The sequence below is a fragment of the Leuresthes tenuis genome, unplaced genomic scaffold, assembly GCF_036924035.1.
Source record: "Leuresthes tenuis unplaced genomic scaffold, fLeuTen1.0.hap1 SCAF_6, whole genome shotgun sequence".
NCBI lineage: Eukaryota > Metazoa > Chordata > Actinopteri > Atheriniformes > Atherinopsidae > Leuresthes > Leuresthes tenuis.
The window spans coordinates 5,110,779-5,134,070 of NW_027325360.1; the positions used below are offsets into that span (position 1 = coordinate 5,110,779).

The 23,292-nt window shown below is 41.6% G+C and overlaps 2 protein-coding genes across 5 annotated transcripts in view; both read left to right on the forward strand.

Moving 5' to 3' along the window:
* fras1 (Fraser extracellular matrix complex subunit 1) overlaps positions 1-12,337 on the forward strand; it is a 236,035-nt gene extending 223,698 nt beyond the window's left edge. For all 3 annotated transcript variants that reach the window (XM_072387285.1, XM_072387281.1, XM_072387284.1), the window contains exons 56-73: positions 223-383; positions 637-784; positions 891-1,096; positions 1,187-1,343; positions 1,844-2,044; positions 2,156-2,343; positions 3,494-3,769; positions 4,444-4,676; positions 4,770-4,930; positions 5,059-5,273; positions 5,734-5,884; positions 7,049-7,156; positions 8,176-8,335; positions 8,729-8,845; positions 8,992-9,158; positions 9,250-9,455; positions 10,058-10,204; positions 10,406-12,337. In XM_072387285.1, coding sequence (XP_072243386.1) covers positions 223-383; positions 637-784; positions 891-1,096; positions 1,187-1,343; positions 1,844-2,044; positions 2,156-2,343; positions 3,494-3,769; positions 4,444-4,676; positions 4,770-4,930; positions 5,059-5,273; positions 5,734-5,884; positions 7,049-7,156; positions 8,176-8,335; positions 8,729-8,845; positions 8,992-9,158; positions 9,250-9,455; positions 10,058-10,204; positions 10,406-10,987 — 3,584 coding nt within the window. In that variant the 3' untranslated portion in view covers positions 10,988-12,337. The remainder of the gene's footprint in view (positions 1-222; positions 384-636; positions 785-890; positions 1,097-1,186; positions 1,344-1,843; positions 2,045-2,155; positions 2,344-3,493; positions 3,770-4,443; positions 4,677-4,769; positions 4,931-5,058; positions 5,274-5,733; positions 5,885-7,048; positions 7,157-8,175; positions 8,336-8,728; positions 8,846-8,991; positions 9,159-9,249; positions 9,456-10,057; positions 10,205-10,405) is intronic.
* A 247-nt stretch (positions 12,338-12,584) lies between these two features.
* On the forward strand, positions 12,585-21,343 carry anxa3a (annexin A3a). Of its 2 annotated transcripts, XM_072387288.1 has the most exons (14): positions 12,585-12,674; positions 13,624-13,655; positions 13,730-13,777; positions 13,886-13,973; positions 15,373-15,467; positions 16,306-16,419; positions 16,597-16,687; positions 16,807-16,886; positions 17,067-17,123; positions 17,209-17,302; positions 17,379-17,474; positions 17,578-17,636; positions 19,274-19,396; positions 21,194-21,343. In XM_072387288.1, exons 2-14 carry the CDS (start codon positions 13,641-13,643, stop codon positions 21,251-21,253), a joined length of 1,020 nt encoding a protein of 339 aa, XP_072243389.1. In that variant the 5' UTR covers positions 12,585-12,674; positions 13,624-13,640; the 3' UTR covers positions 21,254-21,343. The 2 variants fall into 2 exon arrangements, with proteins under 2 accessions (XP_072243389.1, XP_072243390.1); XM_072387289.1 differs by lacking the exon at positions 13,730-13,777.
* Positions 21,344-23,292: the final 1,949 nt, after the last annotated feature.

Consider the following 23,292-nt stretch of genomic DNA (forward strand, 5'->3'; position numbering starts at 1 on the left):
TAGCTGCAAAAGCCAGCTTCTCGGTCAATTTACTTTGTTGCTATTTGCTCACAATTTGAATTACTTTAATATAGCAAACCACTGAAAGCCATTTAATGTCTTGATATGAGTTGCTATTTTTTGCCTGAGTAAAATACTTCTGGATACAAGTATTGAACATGTCATTCCATCCATTTTTCTCTTTTCTCACATTCTGCTTTCATCTTTATCTTCGCTCTTCAGGCACAATTGAAATACCGGTGCTGCGTCATGGCAGCGACCTGTCCTCTGTGACATCTGTGTGGTGCGCCACCAGACCTTCAGACCCCCCATCAGCCACTCCAGGAGTCGACTACATCCCCAGCTCCAAGAAGGTGGAGTTCAAACCTGGGAAAACTGAGGAGGTACAGCCACAGGCGGCTCTTTGTTGACTATTTTTACACATCCAAATGTGCTAAAAGCATCTTAGTGGAGCTTATTCTTATTGATTTAAATATTAAAAGGATAATTGTTTATGAAACAGCAGCATTACGAGCAAGTTCGAACTGTATTTCATCATTTTGTGAGACTTCTTTCTCAGGTAAAGGTTTTTACTACCCAATAAATTACTTACTGATCTTTTCAAACTGCGCCAAAGCTGAGGTTTCTGCTTTTCAGACCTGCAGTCTGACCATCATGGACGATGTCCAGAATCCATCCATCGAAGGGTCCGAGTCTTTTGTGGTGTTCCTCAGTTCTCCCCAAGGTGCTGTTCTACAGGAACCCTACGAAGCCAACGTGGTCATCACAGACACCTTCCTGGACAGTGCGTACACACAAGAAAATCAGACTTCCGCTGTAATCAAATACACATCGTGTCGTATTCTCTTACTTTGAAGTCCAAATTTAGAACCATCTTTCCTCTCTTCAAGTTCCCAGCATGCAGTTTGAGAAGGGAGCCTACACTGTGAAGGAGAGAGACAGTGTCCTCCACATCCCCATCATTCGGACCGGTGACCTGTCCTTCAAGTCATCCGTGCGGTGTTTCACCCGGACCATGTCCGCCATGGTGATGGATGACTTTGAGGAGAGAAGGAATGCAGATGAGTCCCGAATCACTTTCCTCAAAGGTGAAAAGGTAAGATGTTCATCCAGGGTGTAATAAAACATAGAGTTGGCGCGTCAGTGTTTTTGTTCGTTCATTTAGTTTTTTGCTTCTTTTCTCCAGGTGAAGAACTGCACAGTTCGCATCCACGACGACTCTGTTTTTGAACCTGAGGAGGAATTCCAGGTGCATCTTGGGACACCTCTTGGTGACCACTGGAGCGGTGCAATGGTGGGCATTAGGGACATCGTCACCATCACTATCACCAACGATGAAGACGGTAAGCAGGCACTCATCAACCTCATTGTTTGCATACGGCACATGTGCGGTGCTCAACTCACCTATCATCTGAAAAGTTGTGTCGATGACTGTTTTTCTTCCTGGCAAAGCTACAGAAGTGTGGGTCTTTATGTTTATTTAAGTTGACTTAAATTTTGGAGAGGAATCAGTTTAGCAGTGAGTGACTTCAGAATCAGATGAGCCAGTATTTTTTAAATGTTCTGGAAAAAGAAGTGATGCTTGATGTATTTTAGCATCACTGCCTCCTTCAGCCTCTCAGGAAGCTGGGGAGGAGATTTTAGCTTTGAGTCCACACCTCAGCTTTATTTATGTAGCACAAGTGCAACCCAAGGTCCAGTTTGAATTTAAAATAAACAGACATATAGAATAAAAGGCCATGTGAAAATAAATGAGAAAAGAACATATAAAGACTGAAATATTGATGACCATGTATAACATCTGTTTAAGCACAAGGACTTCTACATCTTTACTTTTCTCCAGCTCCCACCATTGAATTTGAGCAGGCGTCCTATCAGGTCAGAGAGCCTCCTGGTCCAGATGGCATCGAGGTGCTCAACATCAAGGTGATCCGCCGGGGCGATCTCGATCGAACGTCCAAAATCCGCTGCAGTACCCGGGACGGATCGGCGCAGTCTGGAGTCGACTACAACCCCAAGAGCCGAGTGCTCAAGTTCACACCAGGTCAGTGCAGAAAGCTCATCACATGTCAAGTCCTAACAAATCCAAATTAGAGTAGAGCTGTATGGGAACAGTAACTTCAATTGTATCTCACCTTTTTTCGTGATTTCATAGAGATGGATCACATCCTGTTCAAAGTAGAGATTTTGTCCAATGAGGACAGGGAGTGGCATGAATCCTTCTCCTTGGTTCTTGGGCCTGATGACCCTGTGGAGGCAGTGCTTGGGGAGATCACCACGGCAACAGTCACCATTCTGGACCAGGAGGCTGCAGGCAGTCTCATCCTCCCTGCCCCACCTATTGTAAGAAAACTCAAACTTATAGAACAAATAAAGACCAGCACAACGAGCAGAAGGGTGTCAAGACTGCTGAAACCTTGTATCTCTATATTTAATGATTTATGAATGATTTATTTCATAAATCAACTCTATTGGTCACGCTTCACATCTGTTTGTTCCATAGATAACAATCCAGTGAAAAGTGTCGAAAAAGCTTGTTTCAAGTTTTAATCTTGTTACTGCACTGGTTCCCCAAACTGTCTCCACCCAGTGATTTAAAGATTTTAGGATTTCATCATTACAGTTTTACTTTTGTAGAAGAGTGATGGAGCGCAGGACTACTCACAAGAAGTTTTACTGCAGTCTGGCACTTTTCAGTTTGCCAAGGAATTTCATGGGCAATACAGTCTTAAATTGCCTGGGAGACGCACTTAATCTTTCATAACGAGATAATGACACCAACTTAATGTAATGAAAGTTAAAACTGAACGCACGCATGGCTACAATAAACATGGTCACCTGTGAGTTAATGATGAGGGGATTTTATGCACAGGCTGCTTCATGTGCACTTTTTAAACGACTACTCATCCAATCACATCCAACTTTATTTGCATTGCGCTTTGAAAACAGCACAGTTGGCCAAAGTGCTGTGCACAAACATGAAATACAAAGTGAAAAAATAAAGCCATGAAACAATAAAAACAAAGTAAAACTTAGGTTTTTTTGTTGCGATAACATGTTGCTAATATAACAATGAATTTAAGTATCTCATGATAAAACATAATGAAGAGACAAAATGCAACGTTTGACCGCACAGTGGTCGTTAAATTTGAAAAATAAAATGTCCTTATTTTTCCTTATTGAACAGACAGCAGCAATAAAAGCTTTTGTCAGCTGCCTTCAGCCCCGTCACTCCAAGCATCTCCACTGCATTAAAAGCATACTGAACTCTAAACAGTAGCTGTAAACATGTTTTTCTTTTACATTTCATATGCATTTCACTAGAATTCCTTATGATGAATGTGTCAGATCCGCTGAGCTCAAATGCCATTGAGATTTTAAATGGTGGGTGATTTGATTTTATCCCAAATGCCCTTTTAGTGCTTTACGAAGACTCTCCTCCCATCTCATCCTCTCCTTTCCATCATCACTAACCCTCCCTCCTCCTCCTCAGGTGGTCTCTCTGGCTGATTATGATCACATCCAGGAGGTGACCAAAGAGGGCAGTAAGAGGACTCCCTCTCCAGGTTACCCTCTGGTGTGCGTCACTCCCTGTGACCCTCACTACCCCAAGTACTCTGTGATGAAGGAGCGCTGTGAGGAGGCCGGAATCAACCAGACCCAAGTTCACTTCTCATGGGAAGTGGCTGCCCCCACCGACGCCAGCGGTGCCCGGACCCCTTTTGAGACCGTGACAGACACCACGCCGTACACCAGCATCAACCACATGGTAGGTTCATCCAGCACTTCTACACCCTGTAGCGATAGTTCAGCGCTTAATGTAAAGGAGACAAATTATGCTTTTTCACAAGTTCCATTGAGGCCTCAATTAAATGATCAAAATACCTATTTTTCATATGTGTTTTTACATATTTGGATAATACAAAGCAGAAAGCCTTGTTAAAGATAGGAAAACAAGAATATAGCTATTCATTATGTAGGGTAACACATTAAACACAACATTAAAAGCATTCCACAGTAACAGCATCCTGTGGCATGAGAACTGTGGGCCCTGCAAAAACTGTTTAGGAGAGTCGACACAACATCCAGCAGCTAAACTCCACATATCTGCACAGTCTGATGGGACTATATGGCATCTGTGGGGACCAAGCCCAATTCTCAAAGACCAAAAACATCCTGGTATGAGACACTCTGTGACCCCCTGAGAGTGTTCGTTGTCTGCGCCCTGACTGTTCAGATCTCTTTTGGCAGTATGAGATGGACCGTATCAGGGTTGGGCAGCTGGTTTTAATGCTGGGGCTGATCAATATGTTTTTGAGGAATTTTAAATCTTTGATCTTAAAGCAGCTGAACAGGCACTGAGAGTCAGACTTGGATTTGTCAGGTGAAAATGTCCTTTTGCCTTCTTTAACCCCGAGCAGTGAACTCTGTTTTCTCTCTCAGGTGCTGGACAGTATTTATTTCAGCCGTCGCTTCCATGTTCGCTGCGTGGCTCAGGCTCGCGATAAAGCCGGTCACCCTGGAACACCACTGAGGAGCAACATCGTCACCATCGGCACCGATGGCTCCATCTGCCACACACCTGTTACCACGGGAACCGCCAGAGGCTTCCAGGCTCAGTCCTTCATCGCCACACTTAAATACCTGGATGTCAAGCACAAAGAACACCCCAACCGGTCAGTAGGTACAGATGAATGTGGGATGCATCTTGAACAAAGAGTTTAGTATTTTTTCTTGATGTTTTCTCTGCACCATGTGTCCCTGTGTAGTATCCACATCTCAGTGCAGATCCCTCATCAGGACGGCATGCTTCCACTGGTGTCCACCATGCCGCTTCACAACCTGCACTTCCTGCTGTCAGAGTCCATCTACAGGCAACAGCACGTCTGCTCCAACCTGGTCACCCTCAAAGAGCTGCAAGGGCTCTCCGGTCAGTCACGAACATCTGGTCCACTGAGACCTGAAAGAGGAGATTAAATGTGCTCTTCTGCTGCTTATCCAGGATCAAACATATGCAGAATCTCATTTTAGGTATGAATTGTGACAACATTCTTTCAGAGACAGGCTTCCTGGATGATGTATCCTACGACAGCATCTCTCTGGGACCGGGTTACGATCGCCCGTACCAGTTCAATCCCAACGTCCGTGAGGCCAAAAGCATCCAGCTTTACAAGCACCTGAACCTGAAAAGCTGCATCTGGACCTTTGACGCCTACTATGACATGACTGAACTCATCGACATCTGCGGCGGCTCCGTCACGGCCGATTTCCAGGTGTTTAGAACTGTCAAAGCTTGGTTCTGTCTGTCTGTCGGCAGTATGCTGAGTTATCCCTGCCATGTGATCAGTTCAGCACAGACGGAGTAGCATACTGTCCCAGTTTTAAACCTAAATCTCCATACAAGGTCTGGTACTCACCTGTTGCTGAGCTTTTGACATTATCACACAGTTTGAAACTGCATAGCAAGTGAGTAAGCTGCCTCTTATTGGTTGTTACTTAGCCCAAGTCCCAACTTTACAGTTTCCCAGAGACTGTTGACAGACAACAATAACGAATAAGTAAGTGTGGAATGTCACTGATGGAGAAAATAGCAGAATATTATTGTACTGCTTTATTTGTGGCCACTGCTCACAGTGCTTTCAGCTTTAGAAAGATATTGTATCGAGCTGTCATGATGGTTGCTCATATTCTGACTCTGTGAATCATCCTTAAGTCATGCTGGTGTTTTTCTAGGTTCGGGACTCGGCTCAGTCCTTCCTGACGGTGCAAGTTCCACTATACGTGTCCTACATCTACGTGACAGCCCCGAGAGGCTGGGCCTCCCTGGAACATCACACCGAGATGGAGTTCTCGTTCTTATACGACACGGTGCTCTGGAGAACAGGTCCGGACTGAACACGGCAAAAACATATATTACTGTGCTAAAAGTCTTCAGCCTTCCATCGTTTCTTTATATTTTGCTGCTAAGGAGCCAGACTCTCTTGTAATATTTGAAAGTGGTCTTGAGCAATAGTTCTCCAGAATCTGTAATGATCTTTTAAAGTTTTCATTTAGACATTGGCTCCATTTTTACTCATTTTCAGTCCTTGTACTTGACTATTTTCAGAAGAATGAGCTATTTTTTGTTAAGCCACATAACACGACTGAACAAAGACTGTTGAGAAGCCATTCTTAAGGAAGGGAAACAGGGAGAAAAGGCTGAGCTATGCCAAATGACACAAGAAGTGGACTGAAAATCAGTGGCAACAGGTCTTATGGAGGGATGAATCCTCCCCAGAGCCCGGACCTCAACATTATTGAAGCAGTGTGGGATCATCTGACAGAGAACGGAACAAAAGGCAGAAAACATCCAAAGAAGAGCTTTGGGATGTCCTTCAAGAAGTCTGGAGAACTATTCCTGAAGATGACAGGAAGCTTGTCTTTGAGGGTTCAGGCTCACACTAAATCTGGACTTTAGTTAGAATTGTTCAAACTCTGTTTTTGCCTCATAAATTGTATTTCCACCTATCTTTGCAATATGTGTCTATGAGGACATACTTAGCATATATATTTTTTTGCTCTTAAGGAAAATTGATTTTCCTTTGAACTTCTGCACCACCTGGACTCACAAAGTTCAGGCTTCAGCCTCCCTTCTGTGCTCATTTCTCATCGAGACACAACAACATGGCAGAAGGCAGGGAAAAATGTGTATAATTTGTCTCAGTCGAGTCTACGATGCGCTGTAATGCTAAAGCTAATCTCATTGAGCACTGAGGATCTCTGAATCCAAAACCCCTGCACTTCCACCGGAGGCATGGCAGAGCCGTGCGACGGACAGCCAGGGTGAAGCCGAGGGGCAGGCTGATGAAGGGAGGAACCTTCCCCGGCCCATCACCTCTGGTCTTACTGTGGTGAATAGGGGACAGTGGAGAGGCGCATTAAATTTGATAGATTTCAGAGGCAGTTATCTTACCCCTGATGTGATTTCAACAATGTCACTCTGAGCACCGACTTGCACTTCAGCTCACATCTGTGTTTGACCTACATTTCTTGTCTGTTATGTCCTCAGGTATCCAGACTGACAGCGTCCTTTCAGCCAGGCTGCAGATCATCAGGATCTTTATCAGAGAGGACGGTCGACTGGTGATTGAGTTTAAAACTCATGCCAAATTCAGAGGTCAGTTCATGGCAACCACTACATCTTAGAGAAGCCCATCGATATCAAAGAGTTTTGTTTAGTTTTTCTTCATATGAGGAGCCTGGAGATTAATTTTTGAACTGGAGCTGTACAAGTAGCTTTTTGTTAGTTGGTTGTATGACTGGACATGGCTACGCATACCATGTCTGTTTTTCTCCAGTAGAGCCCGTCTAGTTCTGATGCAGGGTTAGTTTTCTAGAATTTTAGTTCCTTTTCCTCTTCTTCTTTTGTGATGATGTTTGTTGCTGGTGTCACATGTCTGCCATATGATGCAGCGGCTTTGAGCCCAGGACCAGCTCTCTAAAGGACAATAAAGTTAATTTTGCATTCATTTTATCGTTAGATGAAAATAATTCATATTTGATTAACACGGTGGATGTTGCTTTATAATAGGCCTGGGACCATAACAAATTTTGCTGGACGATATATTGTCCCACAAATTATTGCCGATAAACGATATTATTGTCAACATGATAATATATCATAATAATGCACACCCTTTCAAATACAATAAACCGAACGCCTCAGTGAGTGTTGACTGTCGTGATGAAGGCTCTGCATCTCCAGGTGCAGTTTTTTTCCCCGGCTGGGAAAACTGGGTCGGGTGGTTATGCTTTGTGTGAGCATGCAAGTTTGTTGTGTTGTTTTTTTTTTTTGTTGCCTCCACTTTTGAACGAATTCGGCACACTGGCTCCTCCGTGTTGATGGGCTCAAACACGCCCAGGTGCTGAGACCGAGCACAGAGTGAACCCTCCTGTCATCCAGCCTGCTTGGAGGCGACAGACGAGGAAAACAAACACACATGCACGTGGCAATTTATCGAGGCCGGCAAAATGATTGAGTTCATTTTAATTTATCGTGCGATTAATTGATTTGATTATGGGCCCAGGCCTACTTTATAAATTCCAGCTGTTGATAAAAACCTAATGGACAAAAGGCAGCAGAGATCTGATATCCAGAGCACTGCTTTTAAACTGTTTCTCTGTTTCTTCCTGCAGGTCAGTTTGTCCTTGAACACCACACTCTGCCGGGCCACAAGTCCCACCTTATGGCCCCCGACCACCTGGGAGGCATCGAGTTTGACATGCAGCTGCTGTGGAGCGCTCAGAGCTTCGACTCGCCGTACCAGCTGTGGAGGGCCACCAGCTCCTACAGCAGGTCAGCGGGGTCACTCACAGCTATAATCGCAGCATGGAAACCTTCCTCAGCATTCCAGCGATATTCTTTCATTTCAAATGAACAGGAGGGATTTTGTTTGTGCATTTCTCAGGAAAGTCATTCACGGAGGGAAATAACTGAATAGGACTGAATATATTAGAAGATTCACACGAGTTTTAGAAAACTGGAGACTTTGTGTGAATAAAAGAATGATCTTTTAATGTGTTGAATAGTTTGCAGTTTCTGGTCCCAAAATGAATCCCAGTGGGAGTTTTAATCACTTTTAAAGGGGATTTCCCCTAAAAATCCAGAAGGTTCTTGCAGATTCAGCCCCTTGATCCTACATTGTGCATCATTGGTAGTAAACTTTTGTTGAAATGTGTTCTTTAACAGGAAGGACTATTCTGGAGAGTACACCGTCTTCTTGATACCCTGCACTGTGCAGCCCACTCAGCCCTGGATCGACCCTGGTGACAAACCTCTGTCCTGCACAGCTCACGCACCAGAGAAGTATGGCTGCAATGAATTATGAAACACTGTCACTCTGAATTACACATTTGCTATTTATGTCCAACTTAAATGCGTAGAGTCTGTAGTCTGGTGCATTGTGGGAGCAGGTCGCTTGAGTCCTGAACTGCCTTGTTGTTCTTTAACAGATTTCTGGTGCCGATCGCGTTCCAGCAGACCAACCGGCCCGTTCCTGTGGTTTACTCTCTCAACACAGAGTTCCAGCTGTGCAACAACGAGAAGGTGTTCCTGATGGACCCGGGCACCACTGACGTCTCTATGGCCGAGATGGACTACAAGGGAGCGTTCTCCATGGGTATGAGAGCAGGTTGAGAGAATAAGGATGATGATGATGTGAAGTTTTGTGAGGCACAAAGTTCAAGTTGTCCCTTTGCTGTCCCTTGCAGGTCAGACTCTGTATGGCAGAGTGCTGTGGAACCCGGAGCAGAACCTGAACGCAGCCTACAAACTGCAGCTGGAGAAGGTTTACCTCTGCACCGGCAGGGATGGCTACGTTCCCTTCTTCGATCCCACAGGGACTCTGTACAATGAGGGACCACAGTACGGCTGCATCCAGCCCAACAAACACCTCAAACATCGCTTCCTGCTGCTGGTACAGACGGAAATTCATTAGACTTAACTACTTCTTCTTTTATGTTTTAAAAGGAAGGTGGAAAGTTTGTTAGCGGTTTAATTTTATGTACATGGATGCAATTAAAAACTGTAATCCTCTGGTTCTTACCAGGTCTTAGAATTATGTTAATCCAACTTATGTTAGGTATGTTCAAGGTTCTTAACTGTTAGGAAATAACTGGTCTAAGATTCTTCCTCTTCTTCTGCACGGCACACAGTGAACTCTTGTGCTTCCAATTCAAGTCAGCCAACACAAACACACATAACTTTCCTTTAACCCTCAATACCAGCCCAACCAGTCCCATCACTTTGGATGGCACCAGGTTTTCTTTTACCACTTATTCAAATCCTGTGGGATATTTAAATTACCATCTGTGTAAGTTCTTTGGGTGTTGTTATTGGTATCAAACATTTTCCTGCAGCTACAGTATCGAGCATTAACAAGACTGTGCTGTAAAAACCAAACGTGTTGTCAAAATGATCTCTCAACCCTAAATCTTTTGTTCAAATCAGTAAGCTTAGAGAAAATCTGCGAGTTCCTCTCCGCTCTGATCGTTTTCTGTGCTTGTGTGTCCCCTGCAGGATCGTAAACAGCCAGATGTATGTCACAGGTTGTTCCACGACGTTCCCTTTGAGGCTTATTTTGCCTCAGACATCCCGGAGCTGCACTCCATGTCGGCCATGCCGGGTGTCGACGGCTTCACAATGAAGGTTGATGCTCTCTACAAGGTGCGTGGAAGCACACGAGCACCTCTGTTACAGCCTTGTGTTGATGAATGTTCAGTCTTCTTTCGTCAGAGTTACTTCTGGAATCTCCCGTAAATGTTTGACTTCAAAATAGACTTTTAGCTTGAATTGTCATTTTCAAATGACTCATGAGGCTTTCAGAGCTCAAACTTTACATTTGCCTGATTTCTTTGTCACTGACAGGTGGAGGCGGGGCACCAGTGGTATCTGCAGGTGATTTATGTGATCAGCCCGGAGCCACGCTCAAGCCCCAGGATCCAGCGCTCAGTGACCTACCAGCTGAGCCGTCCCAAGCGCGACCTGGTGGATCGTAGCGGCCGGCTGACGCTCGACGAGTCGCTCATCTACGACAACGAGGGGGATCAGGTGAAGAATGGCACCAACATGAAGTCGCTGCGCCTGGAGGTCGGCCCCTCCGCCACATTCAATGCCCACGTGGGCAGCTCCGTGGGCGGGGGAGTGGCTGCCATCACCCTGCTGGTCCTGGTCCTGCTGGCCTCCTGCTTCCTGTTCCGCCGCTGCAGACAGTCAGTCAAGAAGAAGCAGAGCAAGACCTCCCCGAAAATCTATGAAGAGTATCCGCTCAACACCAAGGTGGAGGTGTGCATGGACAAATGTGTAGAGAAGAACTTCGGCACCAAGCACTGCACGGTGAGAAACATCAACATCAACCGCAACCAGAAGGGCAACGACAAGACCAAAGTGAAACAGGTCAACCTGGAGGTGAAACTCCACAACAACCTCAACGACGGCACTGAGGTCTGAAACCAAGAGGAAACCAGCAGAAGGAGGAAGGAGAATGAAAAAATGGTCATTTTCTAAAAGAAAGTTTGTTCTTCATGGAACAAGATGTTTGTTAATGTATTTTTTTACCACTTTGAAAAAGGGAAGCGTGTGATGTGCAGGCGACTGGCCGACCTCAGGAATCCACAAACCACTCGGCTGGGTTAAACAGCCAAACATCTGCATCTGATCGTCCAAACTACATCTGTATTACTGTTTTACTTGACATCTACGTACTTTTTAGCACCAAAATGGTGAATGGTAGCTCAGACACTGGTGATTGTTTGAACAAATTCTCTGCTGCATCAAGTCATTTCACTGCTTTAAGTGTCACTACTGAGGGGGGGGATAGCCAGTGTAGAAGTCCTCCTTTTCTGCTTTTAAGCTTCAGATGTACAAATGAGAACAATTCTGACAAACTTCTACAGCTGCTTCTCACTGCTTTGAAAGTATTAGGCACAAACAATGTGCTGCTGTCGCACGAGGCTGAATGAGTGTAAAAAAACAACAAAAATGAATACCTTTAAGTGCAATTATGCCATAACTTTGGTTATTCCCTCCTTTATGAACACGAGCTTTGTTAGCATTTAAAAGAAAGTTGTATTTCAGGCCTTACTTGGAGACATTTGAACTGTCATGCTGAACACACGGATACGTTTTTGTTTCAACACAAAGTCTTTGTTCGTACTGTACTCTCACAGCTGCCAATATTAAGTGCCATGCAGTATTTTATGTTCCTCATGAATCTCAAAACTAATCATCCAAAGTATCTCTTCTTTAGATTAACAGTGTGGAAGTGTAAAATCTCCATGCGATTGTAATAAATGCTGTCCGCTCCCGTCCACCTGACTGACTGCGTTAGCCTTACCACGTTCCGATAGAAATAATCCGTTTTAACCGCCTATCTACCTTTGTTCTCCCCAAAGACACAAGGTCCCTCCTCATTTCACCTCTCGAATATTTTTGGTTGATTATTAAGTTACCCTCTTGTGATGTATTATGTTACAGCTCAGCTACTTATGTACCCACAATGTTAAAGTTACTGTAATTGTATTTTTTTTTAAGTTTTCAAGTGTTAAACACTGGTTAGAGAGCACTGTAAAAGAAAGAAGAAAAAAATCCTTGTACTCTTATGAGATGTTGACATGTATCTCTTCTCTAATCCGCCCTCTGTTGTCTTTCAACTGTGTGCCTATCAAACAAGAAGAGAATGGGGTATTGTGGGAAATAACATATTTTTGGTGCTATCATTTTGTGGGGAAAAAAACGATACTATTAGTATGATGCCTGTATTTGGTGCCTTTTTTAGTAATAAAACAACTATGAAACCTGCATTTAATTATTATTTCGTGTGTTCACCATTCTTGCCATGTGTAAACAGGAAACTATTCAGATTATTTTTTGCTTTAAAATCCTTAAATGCTGGATTAGGAATGATGTTAGGTGTTGGTTGGTTAGTTATGTTTAGGTTCAAGAGCTCAGCAGAGATCACTGTGAATGATTTTAGTGGAAGAGCTTCTCCTGGTCCATGTCCTGAGGTGTACGAGGCGTCCCTGAAGGCATCACCTGTCTGGAGAACAGGCGCGGCCGGCTGTCTCTTCATGTAGATTTAGTTTCCAGAGAACCTGCAGGTGTGGCGGAACACATTCCGGTTCAGACAAAGAGCCAGGTGAGCTTCTGCTTTTCACTTCTCGTCGGTCACTGGAATATGATATGTTCATATCGTAAGAGTTTGGTCATTTAGAACATTTCGATTTGTACCGTTGAGAGATCAGCGATCAGTACAAGGTTGTTGCTCCTTTTCTAATGTCATAATTACCTCAGCAATCTGTTCACACGCCCACAGGTTCAGTGTGTTGTTCTGTTGCAACTCTGTTGAAACATTCTTTATATACTGTTGTAGAAATGTAGAAATCTAGTTTAATTTCTGTTCGATCAATCGCATTTATGTCTGATATCATATTAAAGGTTATGATCATATTCTAATTATTGCTGCCTTTTAAAAGTGCTTCACAACTGTAGATCAATGAGGCCCTTTTGACGCTGATATTATTTGTACATTTAGCGCCTTCAGCACTTGATTATTATGTAAAATCCTTTTGGTGGAACAGACTATGGGTGTTTAGTCCTGCACCGTGCTTTTAAACACTCACTAAATAGATATCAGTAACTTGCTGAAAATAGAATAATACTTTCATTAACTCAGCAGAGTGCAACACTTGACAATTGGCCATTTGCTGATTTCAGAGTTTTAAGAGCTGTTCATTTTGTTATTGTTGGGAAGTTCTGATGCTTTGAAAGTTCCAAACGCCTCATCAGCTCGAGTACATTTTCATAAATTAGCATTTATAGGAATGAATGAATGAAGAGCTGAGAGAAAAGACTCAGTCATGAATAATGATGCATTAACTCTTGAACAATAGATTAAATAGTAAGATTTAACTTTGCTACTGTCCATTATGAATACATCAGAATGCTGAACTGCATTGCTAAATGTCTCAAACTGTCTCTATCGTCAAATAAGCTTCAGAATGTTTTCAATGTGGGCCTCTTTATCAGTGTATTTTGATAGAGAATGCGTTAAAATGATGAAACTGTGAATGTGTGCTGTTTTACAGAGGAATCATCTGTCATCATGGCATCTTTATGGGTAAACCCAGCTCTATGGTTTCATTAAGAAGGTATTTGATAGTCCCACATTTTAAATTAAACTGATTTTTGCAGGACGACTTGGACAGCCTTGTGAATTCCCCTTCATCTTTCAGTGCAAAAGTAGGTGTTTCTAACAAAACTTCAAGCAGCTTTCAGGCTTCATTGTAGCGTTTTCACACAAAAAGGAAAAAAGGCCACTTACTGGCAGATGAATCTGTGTTTTTATAGAATGGAGAGAGAGGAACCATCAAGCCCAAAGCAAGTTTTGATGCAGAGGAGGATGCTTTGGCACTGAAGGACGCCATTGAAGGAATTGGTACAAATCCTCATTTTCCTTTATATCTGAGCACATTCAATGAATCTTAGTTTGTGTCTTGGAGAAATACCAGAAATGCTGATATATCCCTTATACCCACTTCTAACCTTTACCCAAGTCTTTAAATTAAAGTTAACTTTTTATCTCATGGGGACTTGGTTTTTGGCCCCACATAGTCCCCAAGAAAAGTTAGCATATTATCCTAATGCAAGGATGCTTCTGCATTAAATATTACTGATAAACCTATGATCAACTTCTTAGAAAGCAAAGAATGTTACGCCCAAACATCAGCAGTTTTCTTTAAACTATTGGCCTTGAATGAGGGTGTTGACTCAGGCTGGGTGTGACCGCCTAAAAGCTGCATATCCGCTTGGATGTCATAATTCAGCCTCATCTGGCCATTACAACTCCTCCCATAACCCGGGTTAGGCTGTACTCGTGACCTTTTTGACCTCATGATCCACAGTACAACTATAACCAACTATAAGTTCTAAAAGTACTCCCTTTGTGTCGCTTATCAGGGTCACTTTTAAGTTTATTGTTTCTACAGTGACGCTTTGCAAAGATAGCAATAACAAACAACAGCACAGAAATACGTAATGTATTGCTCATGCCAAGCATACAGCAGCTTTGATAGAGAATCTCATTGTGACTTCAGCACTGAATTTAAGGAAAATGTCAGAACATCCATCGATGAACTGAGTCTCAAGAGAAACTGAGAGATGAAGCAATATACTCTACAAAGTCCTGACTTAAACGAATAAATCAAGTACATACATATATTTTCTATCTAATCTGATTTGTTTGATTTGGTTCTGTTCCTCTACTAAAGGGTGTGAATGAAAATCTGAAGTACGTGTTTTTGTGAAAACATGGAAAACTACAGGGGTTCACAAACTTTCCAACAAAACTGTGGCAATATATCTGATCAAAAATAAGATTTATTAACATACTAATTAAAATAATTCTCCACTGCAGATGAACATCAATCTCACCTGAGACAACCAACACTAAACAACGAACAGATAAAATTGATTGATTTAGATGGACAGCGTTAGCATAAGCTAAGCTAAAACAAGCTCAAACTATTGATTTTTCACCCTTTATATTTAATTGTTATCTAAATCACTCTTTGCTAAATGTGCAGTTATAATAATGAAGAAGAACAAACGATCAGCTTTTACTGAAGGGAACTTTCTTAACTGGTTGGCTCCAACTGGCACACAATTTTGCTTGGAATTCATTGGTAACTTTGATACTTACTTTCTGAATGTTTTCATCTTTTATTATTATTGCATTCATTGTGTATGAGAGAGGCACAAATACCAGAGCTATGCAATATTTACGCAGCATTTCCCGGTGTTAAACGCAAACTTTGTTTTTTTTTTATATGTTTTAGGCACAAAAGAGAAGATCCTGATTGACATTTTGACGGGCAGAAGTAACGCTCAGAGGCAGCTCATCTGTAAAGCTTATGAAGAAGCCACCGGCAGAGTAAGATGTCACTCCTCTGGTGAATTATCTGCATTCTTTTTGGTGTAATGGCACTTTGAATCTCCCGGAAAAGAGTTCTGCTGCATGTACATGTTCTTTGTGTCTTTCTATGTGAGATGAAACTTTAACGCTGTGTGTTGAATTGTTATCAAAGCACATTATGGAGTCTTAGCCCTGAAACTCCGTGTTGAGTTTAGGGGTAGCTTCAGTCAAACGTTGGTTTTGTGTTTGCTTGGGGGGGTGAAGACAATTTATCTCCCTCCCTCAGTCTTGTTGGACCAGAAAGAGGGGGAAGGGTTACAAATTAGGCCTCGACCTCGCGTGACAGGAAATGCAAACAAAGCTCAAGCTAATACAAACGTACCTACTGCTATGTTGTTCTCCAACTCACACAATGAGTAATGTTATGACAATGTTTGTGCTGCGTGATAACAGAGAGGGATTTTATTGTTAAAAAACTATAAAAAGAGTTTAGACGTCCTGCTGTTGTGTGTGTAAACTGAAACTTGAATAATCACTAATCTAAGCTGACACAACAAGCAGAATTATCATCTATGAAGACGATTTGAGGTTTCAGTTTAAAAAAAAACACAATCATTTGTGAGTTCCTGTGTGCTAAACACACACTAGTTATTACCTGTTACTGCACTCTCTTTGCTTTCATTCCCAGTGAATTCAACGGTAGAGTTCCCTTCTGTGCTGTCTAAACAGGGTAACTTATCAGTTTCTGTGTTGACTCTGACCAGAAGTTGTTGGCAGTGTGTATTTACATGGGTGAGGTTGAGTGGTGCACAAATAGTGTGCTTTTGAATACTGACCGCCAATATTTACATCACAGACTTTGCAGAAGGACCTGAAAGGGGACACCAGCGGTGATTTTGAGGACGTGCTTGTTGCACTCATTACTCCTCCTGCAGACTACGACTGCCACGAAGTGATGCAGGCAATTAAAGTAGGTTTTCTTAAGGAAACCGCTCACAATCTAAACAAATGTTAGCACTGAGTAAAAGACGGCATAAACTATATGTATAACTACAGTGATCCTGCAGAGCCATGATATATAATAACTATACTTAGCCTCCAAAGTTCAAGCTTGAAACATGTAAAAAGTGATGTTGTGGTTTTGCAGGGAGCTGGAACTAAAGACAGCACGCTGATCGAAATCTTTGCCTCCAGGTCCAACCAGCAAATCAAAGCTATCAGGGACAGCTTTTTTAAAGGTAACAAATGGATACTTTACACACTGATAATCCTTGTGAGTCTGTTTGCATTTGTAAAGGTTCTTGTTCTGTGGGTTTTTCTAATTTCAGCAACATCTCTTGCACATTTGTCTCCGCAGAAACAGAGAAGCAGCTGAGTGATGAGCTGGAGGATGAAGTTTCTGGAGACTTTTCCAAAGCTCTGCTCCTCCTGGCTGAGGTCAGTAAATGAACTGTGTCTTAGCAAACGTACACAGGATCTATGAGTTCCATGAGAGATATAAAACAGTTACCTTCTGTCATTGTGAAAACAATATTTGACTGGAATTAATAGAAAATACACAGTTGCACATATTGTTGAATGGGGTGAAAGACACAAACATTTTGCTCTCTTCTTCAGGGGAATAGGGACGAGGAAACCACAGTAGATACAGAAAAGGCTAGAGAAGATGCCAAGGTGGGATATGACGCACCTCTGCACCAAACATGCCATAACTGTCTCGTTTTATCGGCTTTAAAGTGCAATTTCTTTCTCCTGCTAGACTCTTTACAGTGCCGGAGAAAAGAAGTGGGGCACTGATGAGTCTAAATTCATTGACATCCTCTGCAAGGGAAGCATACCTCAACTTAGACAGAGTATGTCACATTATTTTTCACAAACAGCTTTTGGAACATTTCGAAATGTGAAGTAAGAGTAAACTTTTTTCTGTAGCTCTTGTCGAATACAAGAATGTAAGCGGAAAGACGCTGCAACAAAGCATTGAAGGAGAGATGTCAGGAGAGCTGGAGGAGCTGCTGGTGGCTGTTGGTAAGCTGATCTGTCGTCATGGCTATGCAGAGAATATGTTTGGTATCATCTGTTTGACAAAGATATTTCAACCCTGCTGTTGTATAACTTATTCCTCCTCCAGTGAAATGTGTGAAGAGTATACCGGCTTACTTTGCAGAACGCCTCCACGAAAGCATGAAGGTAAATCCGCTGTTTGTGTTCAGTTCCTTTCATTGTCTTCGTCCATCATATGGTATCTCTCTGCAGAGAGATTTATGAGAAAAACACGAGCTGCATCCACAAAATAAATTGTTGCAATCTGATTCCTGACTGGTGCTCCCACCATCAAACTGTGACAAAATGCAGCTGCTGCACACTGATGCTGCAGTGACATTTTTTTATTTTGTTGCATTACAGCCTGAAATTAAAATAGATTTTTATGTAATTGTGTGCAAAATAGCTTTAATTGTGAAACAAACATGAAATGTTTAATTTGGTTGATGTAAAATTAAAATCTCAAAGAAAAAACTTAAACTTTCCTGGCCTGCTGCACAGTGTGTGTAGGCACAACAATGGTCCATCTTCTTTCTTTTAATGCTTGAATGATTTATAGGTAAATATTAAGTGGTTTAACAAACAAGCGAGTTCCTCTGAAAATGAGTAAAAAAATGTCCAAAGAAAAACTTTGAAAGACCTTCAAAAACCCTGAAGAACTATCAATCAAGACCACTTGAAATGATTACAAGAAAATCTTGCTGGTTAGAAGCAGTGAAGGGTGGAGTTCTGAACCCCAGTCTGTATTTATCCAAACCTTTCCCTCTGAAGGCTCCCTGCTCTCCTTTGTGATCCTTAGTTTGTGATGCTGCACACTCAGGGGCCTTTCACAGCAGGTATATACATTCACCGCTCCACTTTATAAGGTACACCTTGCAAGTATAGGGTTGGATCCCCTTTTACCATCAGAACTGCCTTAATTCTTCGTGGCATACTTTCAACAAGGTGTTGGAAACATTCCTCAGAGACTTTGGTCCATATTGACATGATAGCATCACACAGTTGCTGCAGATTTGTCGGCTGCACATCTATCTGTCTGCCGTTCCACCACATCCCAAAGGTGCTCTGTTGGATTTAGATCTGGGGACTGTGGAGGCCTTTGGAGGCCATTGGAAATCACTGAACTGATACGGGCTTTGTGACATGGTGCATTATCCTGCTGGAAGTAGCCAGCAGACGATGGTACACTGTGGTCATAAAGGGATGGATATATGTATGTTCAAGGGCTGTCAAAATTAATGAATTAATTAATTGTAAATATATATACACACACACGTATCTATAGATATATATCCATTCATGCGTTAAATTTGACATATTTATAGAACGTGCCTAAAAAGCTAATTTTGCATTAAAAGGTTAAATTTCAGTTAAAATGAACCTGGTGGCAGTAGTGGAAGTTTGATTTGCGTTCCGTTGATGCTGATGATGCTTTTGTTTTTGACTTTTTATAAACACAAACAGCAACTCTTCATAAAATATTTTTCTTTTGTATATTACATTGTTGTAAATATATAAAAATATGTAAAAAGTATAATGTCTGTTTTATAAAAACCTCCTCACAATCAGTAGGTAATGTGGATGTGGCCCTTATATTACCCCAGTTTCTTTGTCTTATTCTCAGTAAGCATATGAGCTCAACTGTCTTTCGCTGCTTTTTCCTGGCTGTTTATGGTTTTTACCTCTCACATGTCCTGCATTTGGGCCCTCATTCTGTCACTCATCATAAATGCTGGTATGGAAACACGTTTACATGAGCATCGACTTGCTGTTCTTGTTGGCAGGGCGGTGGCACAGATGAGTCCATTCTGAACCGGATTATGGTGAGTAGGTCCGAGATCGACCTGCTGGACATCAGAGCTGAGTTCAAGAAACTCTACGAGCACTCTCTGCTCTCTGCAATTGAGGTGAGTTTTACAGCTGAAATCTTACCCAGAAAATCAACTATACTTAATATTTTGTGTACAACTTCTTTGATTTAATCAGTTTTTATGTCAATTTTGTGTCTTCCTAATAAATAGAGTTTGAATGAAATTATGTGCTGCAAAGTTTTTGTCATTTTGTCTGCACAGCTCAAATTCATAGCAAATCGAGCATTCTCAGAGGACTTCACCAGACTGTCCAGCCTGAATTTGATTGAGTTTGATCTGTCTCACACTGGCTTCTGTGAATTTACTCTCATCATCGCAGTTTGAAGTACTTCACTGATGCAGACTGAGAAAAACTTGACATTTACTTGCAAGCTACACCGATACATCTGAAGCCTAATAGTTCTGAATAATGCAAGACTGTGGAGGTCTTCTAGGAAATATAGAGATAACTGAAAGAAGATGGGTTATTTGCAGAATAAAAGGAGAAATGAACAGATGTCAGAACACTTCTTCAGAACTCACAAACCCTTTTATATGATTCTATAATATAGTGTTAGTAAACCCCTGAAACTCATAGCTCGTTTAGATGAAGAACGTACGTCTGCTGTGTCACTATAATTGATATAACTGAAAACTCCTCAGTGTGCTGAGAGCAGGGAATAGTTGGAGAAAAACAAAGAGCTCAAATTAGAAGAGATAAAGTTACGGAGGCTGTTACTGATATTTGGTCAAAGTCATAAAAACAAGGACCAAAAGTTTAACTGTGCCACATAACTTCAATGCTTTATTAGCGCAGAACAAAGCTGGCCTCTGTTGTGTCAGTAAAAGCAGAATGTTTGGGTGCTGTGGGCATCCAGAAACCTGAATTGACTGATTAAGATTTAAATCATAGTTGAAAGAGTTGAGTCTTCTGACTGACTTCCCTTACTGCACACTTTATTATCTTAAGTCATGCATTTGCCATTTTCTCCACTCTACACTCAACAACAACCAAAAATGGAAATTCTTCATTTACAAAAGTATTCTTACTTGTGGTTGAGTGCTTTATATCCTGCAGTCCTCAAGGGTCAAGTCTTAGATATTAAATGGTAAATGGTCCCAAATTGATGCAAAGGGAGGCCTTTAGCCACAAGGTGCTCAGTGTTCTTTGAGCTGATTAGATGTGGCAATTTCCACGTGAATATCTGATGCACTGTATTAACCTTATAAAGTTTTAAATGCAGCTAAAAGTAGACAGTGAGTCACATGCCCACTGTAGGAACCTTTTGCAGTTCCTAGAACCTTTTCAGGAACTAGGCCGTTTTTTCGTGCATTCGGACATACAGGAACTAGAGACCACGGCCCTCAGTTCCTAGAACCATTTTAGTTCCTTCTCCAAGGCAGGGTCTTTTCTGGGTTCCATAGGAACACATGACGTAGGTGTTTGGTGGCTGGTAGCTCCGCCTCTTGTCTGAAATATTTACTCATACGGCACGGACACAACCGGCGCATGTTTAATAAGTTAAACTTAGACTGTCAAGGCCCCCGACTCATGTGCGAATGCAAAATGAAACAGTTACCCTGGGGAATGCCGTTCTTATGACTAAATTTGAGGTGGACAGTTCTTAGAACTGCGTTCTTGTCTCGCTTCTCTGTCCGAATGCAGCTTTTTTTATATACATTTTTAGATACAGTGTAGAAATGTATCTTCACCATCATTTTAGTTTTCTCACCCTGTCAAAGTGACAGGGTTTCATCGTGTGTTTTAAACAAAAACTCCCGGGATCCAAACATCTGACAGATCTGTGGCTGAATGTGTGCTAATGGGTGCGTTTGTGTTGTTGTGTTCTCCAGTCAGATCTGTCGGGTGAGTACGGTGACTGTATGAAGGCCATCTGTGGAGGGGACGACTGATGCCGAGTCCACCTGAGGATGAGAAGAAACCTGCTCTTTCTTTTACTTGTGTGAAAACCTTCCGTGTTTCACTTCTACTTGACTTGTGTGATTAATTATCCTCAAATTTAACATTTTTCAACTCTCTAGTAAAGGGCTTTAAAAGAGCACAGTGAATTCACCACTGTGCTCTTTTAAAGCAGCACAGTGGTGAAACTTGAGCTAAAGTCTTCATGTAAAATTCTGCTCTGTTTCAGCCTGGTGATTATTGGAATTGTAAAATGATGAAATAATAAACTGGATGGAGGAGATGCTGAATCCTAATTTGGTTATGTTTCCTCTCACTGTAACCCCCCCCCCCCCCCCCCCCCTCCGAACATATAGTTTAAAATAGGCTTGCAGTGCATCTTGCACTTATAGTTCCATTCAGTGGTCTTATTTTTCTTTTGTCTAATGCTATAACAATGTTGAAATAAAACTACAGTGCACTGTTTGTGCAATTATGCCACAGAGTGACTAAATATGAAACCTGAGAAAACCTGAACTCTTCACGCTTACTCAAACATAATCATTCTTTACTTTAAATTGTTCTTAAGGTCCTGCCATAAGGAATCACCTAGACGTAATTAATTAATTCAAATCAGAATAAAAACTATACTGACCGTCAAATCCTGGTATATCATACATTACAAAAAGATAAAAACATTAAATTGCGGTACACATTCACCTATTAGGAAAACCAATTGAAATTTATGAGGCAAAGGTGACAGATTGACAGGAATTCTAAAGTAGAGGCAGATCCTGTAAATTACCAGTAAATTTGTGCATGGAAGCCTGTCCAATCCAGGGAGCCATTTGTACCTCATAAGATTAATTAAACTGCTTTGTCATAAGACAACAAAAGAAATCCATTCATGAAATTCCTATTTGTCTGTTCAAGTGCAGAAACTCTCTTTTAAAAACAAGTTAAGACGCACACAAGTGAATGTAAAACAATGAAATAACATCGATTGTCTGCTAAACGCAACATTGCACACAGGAGAGGAATGTGGCTGCAACTGTTCAGATCTGTCAAGGTGACTTGACTGAACTTGTTGGATCATCCCTCTCCTTTTAGATCACATTATTCTGAGCTTTACCCCTGTGGCCATTGAGAATAAACATCCTTATGAATCATTGCTGCTGCCAATGTTTGTCTTTCTTATGTTTGCTCTCTGTGGCACACTGGAATACTCACAGTTTGGTAGTTCTTGGCTGACCCAGCAGCAGAGATTTAAAGCATTTTATTTGATCAAGTCATTTATCTTAGATTCTTTATGTATTATTAATTTGCAAGAGATGATAAAGTAACAGAATAAAAAGATCGTTGATCGTTGTGTGTGAGCACCTCTTTAGAAAAGCAGAAACAGACTGGATCAAACCATTAAGACTGAAGGTGAGACTAATCGGTCAGAAATCCGATTTCTTATGGGATTATACCGGATTTTTACCAGTCGAAGAGGGAATACTCCAAATTCCCAGTTGCTGATGAATGCAGCATGTTTAGACTTCTGGGTGACGCGCATGCGTGTAGATTAATACTTTCGCGCCAGTGTAATTTAAGCTAATAAAAGTCATATCGACTATCTGACCGAAAGAAACAGCAAAGGAAAAGCGTGTTTATTTAAATTTAAGCAGAAAATATTCAAGTTTGACAAGATACATTACGAGTTTGGAGTGTCAATTTAGCAGATTAAAGGTTAGTTTACTTACTTATCCATGCTAGCTTCCTTTTACTTGCTATTTTATTAAATTAAAGGCGCCACTTTTTAGTTATGTCTTTTATAGGACATAAATGAAAGATTAAACTAGCGTTGTAAGTGTTCAGAGCAAAATAGCAATATTCAGGAATTATGTTTTTTTTACCATCTGGAAACTACGAGTAGTTTCACTGATAATGCATTAAAATGATTAAAAGGAAATTATAATGGGCAGTTATACCAAATCACACAAATCAGACTATTAATAAAGGATGTTTAATTATCAAAACAAATGTAAGGAGCAGGAGTCTTTTTTTCTTT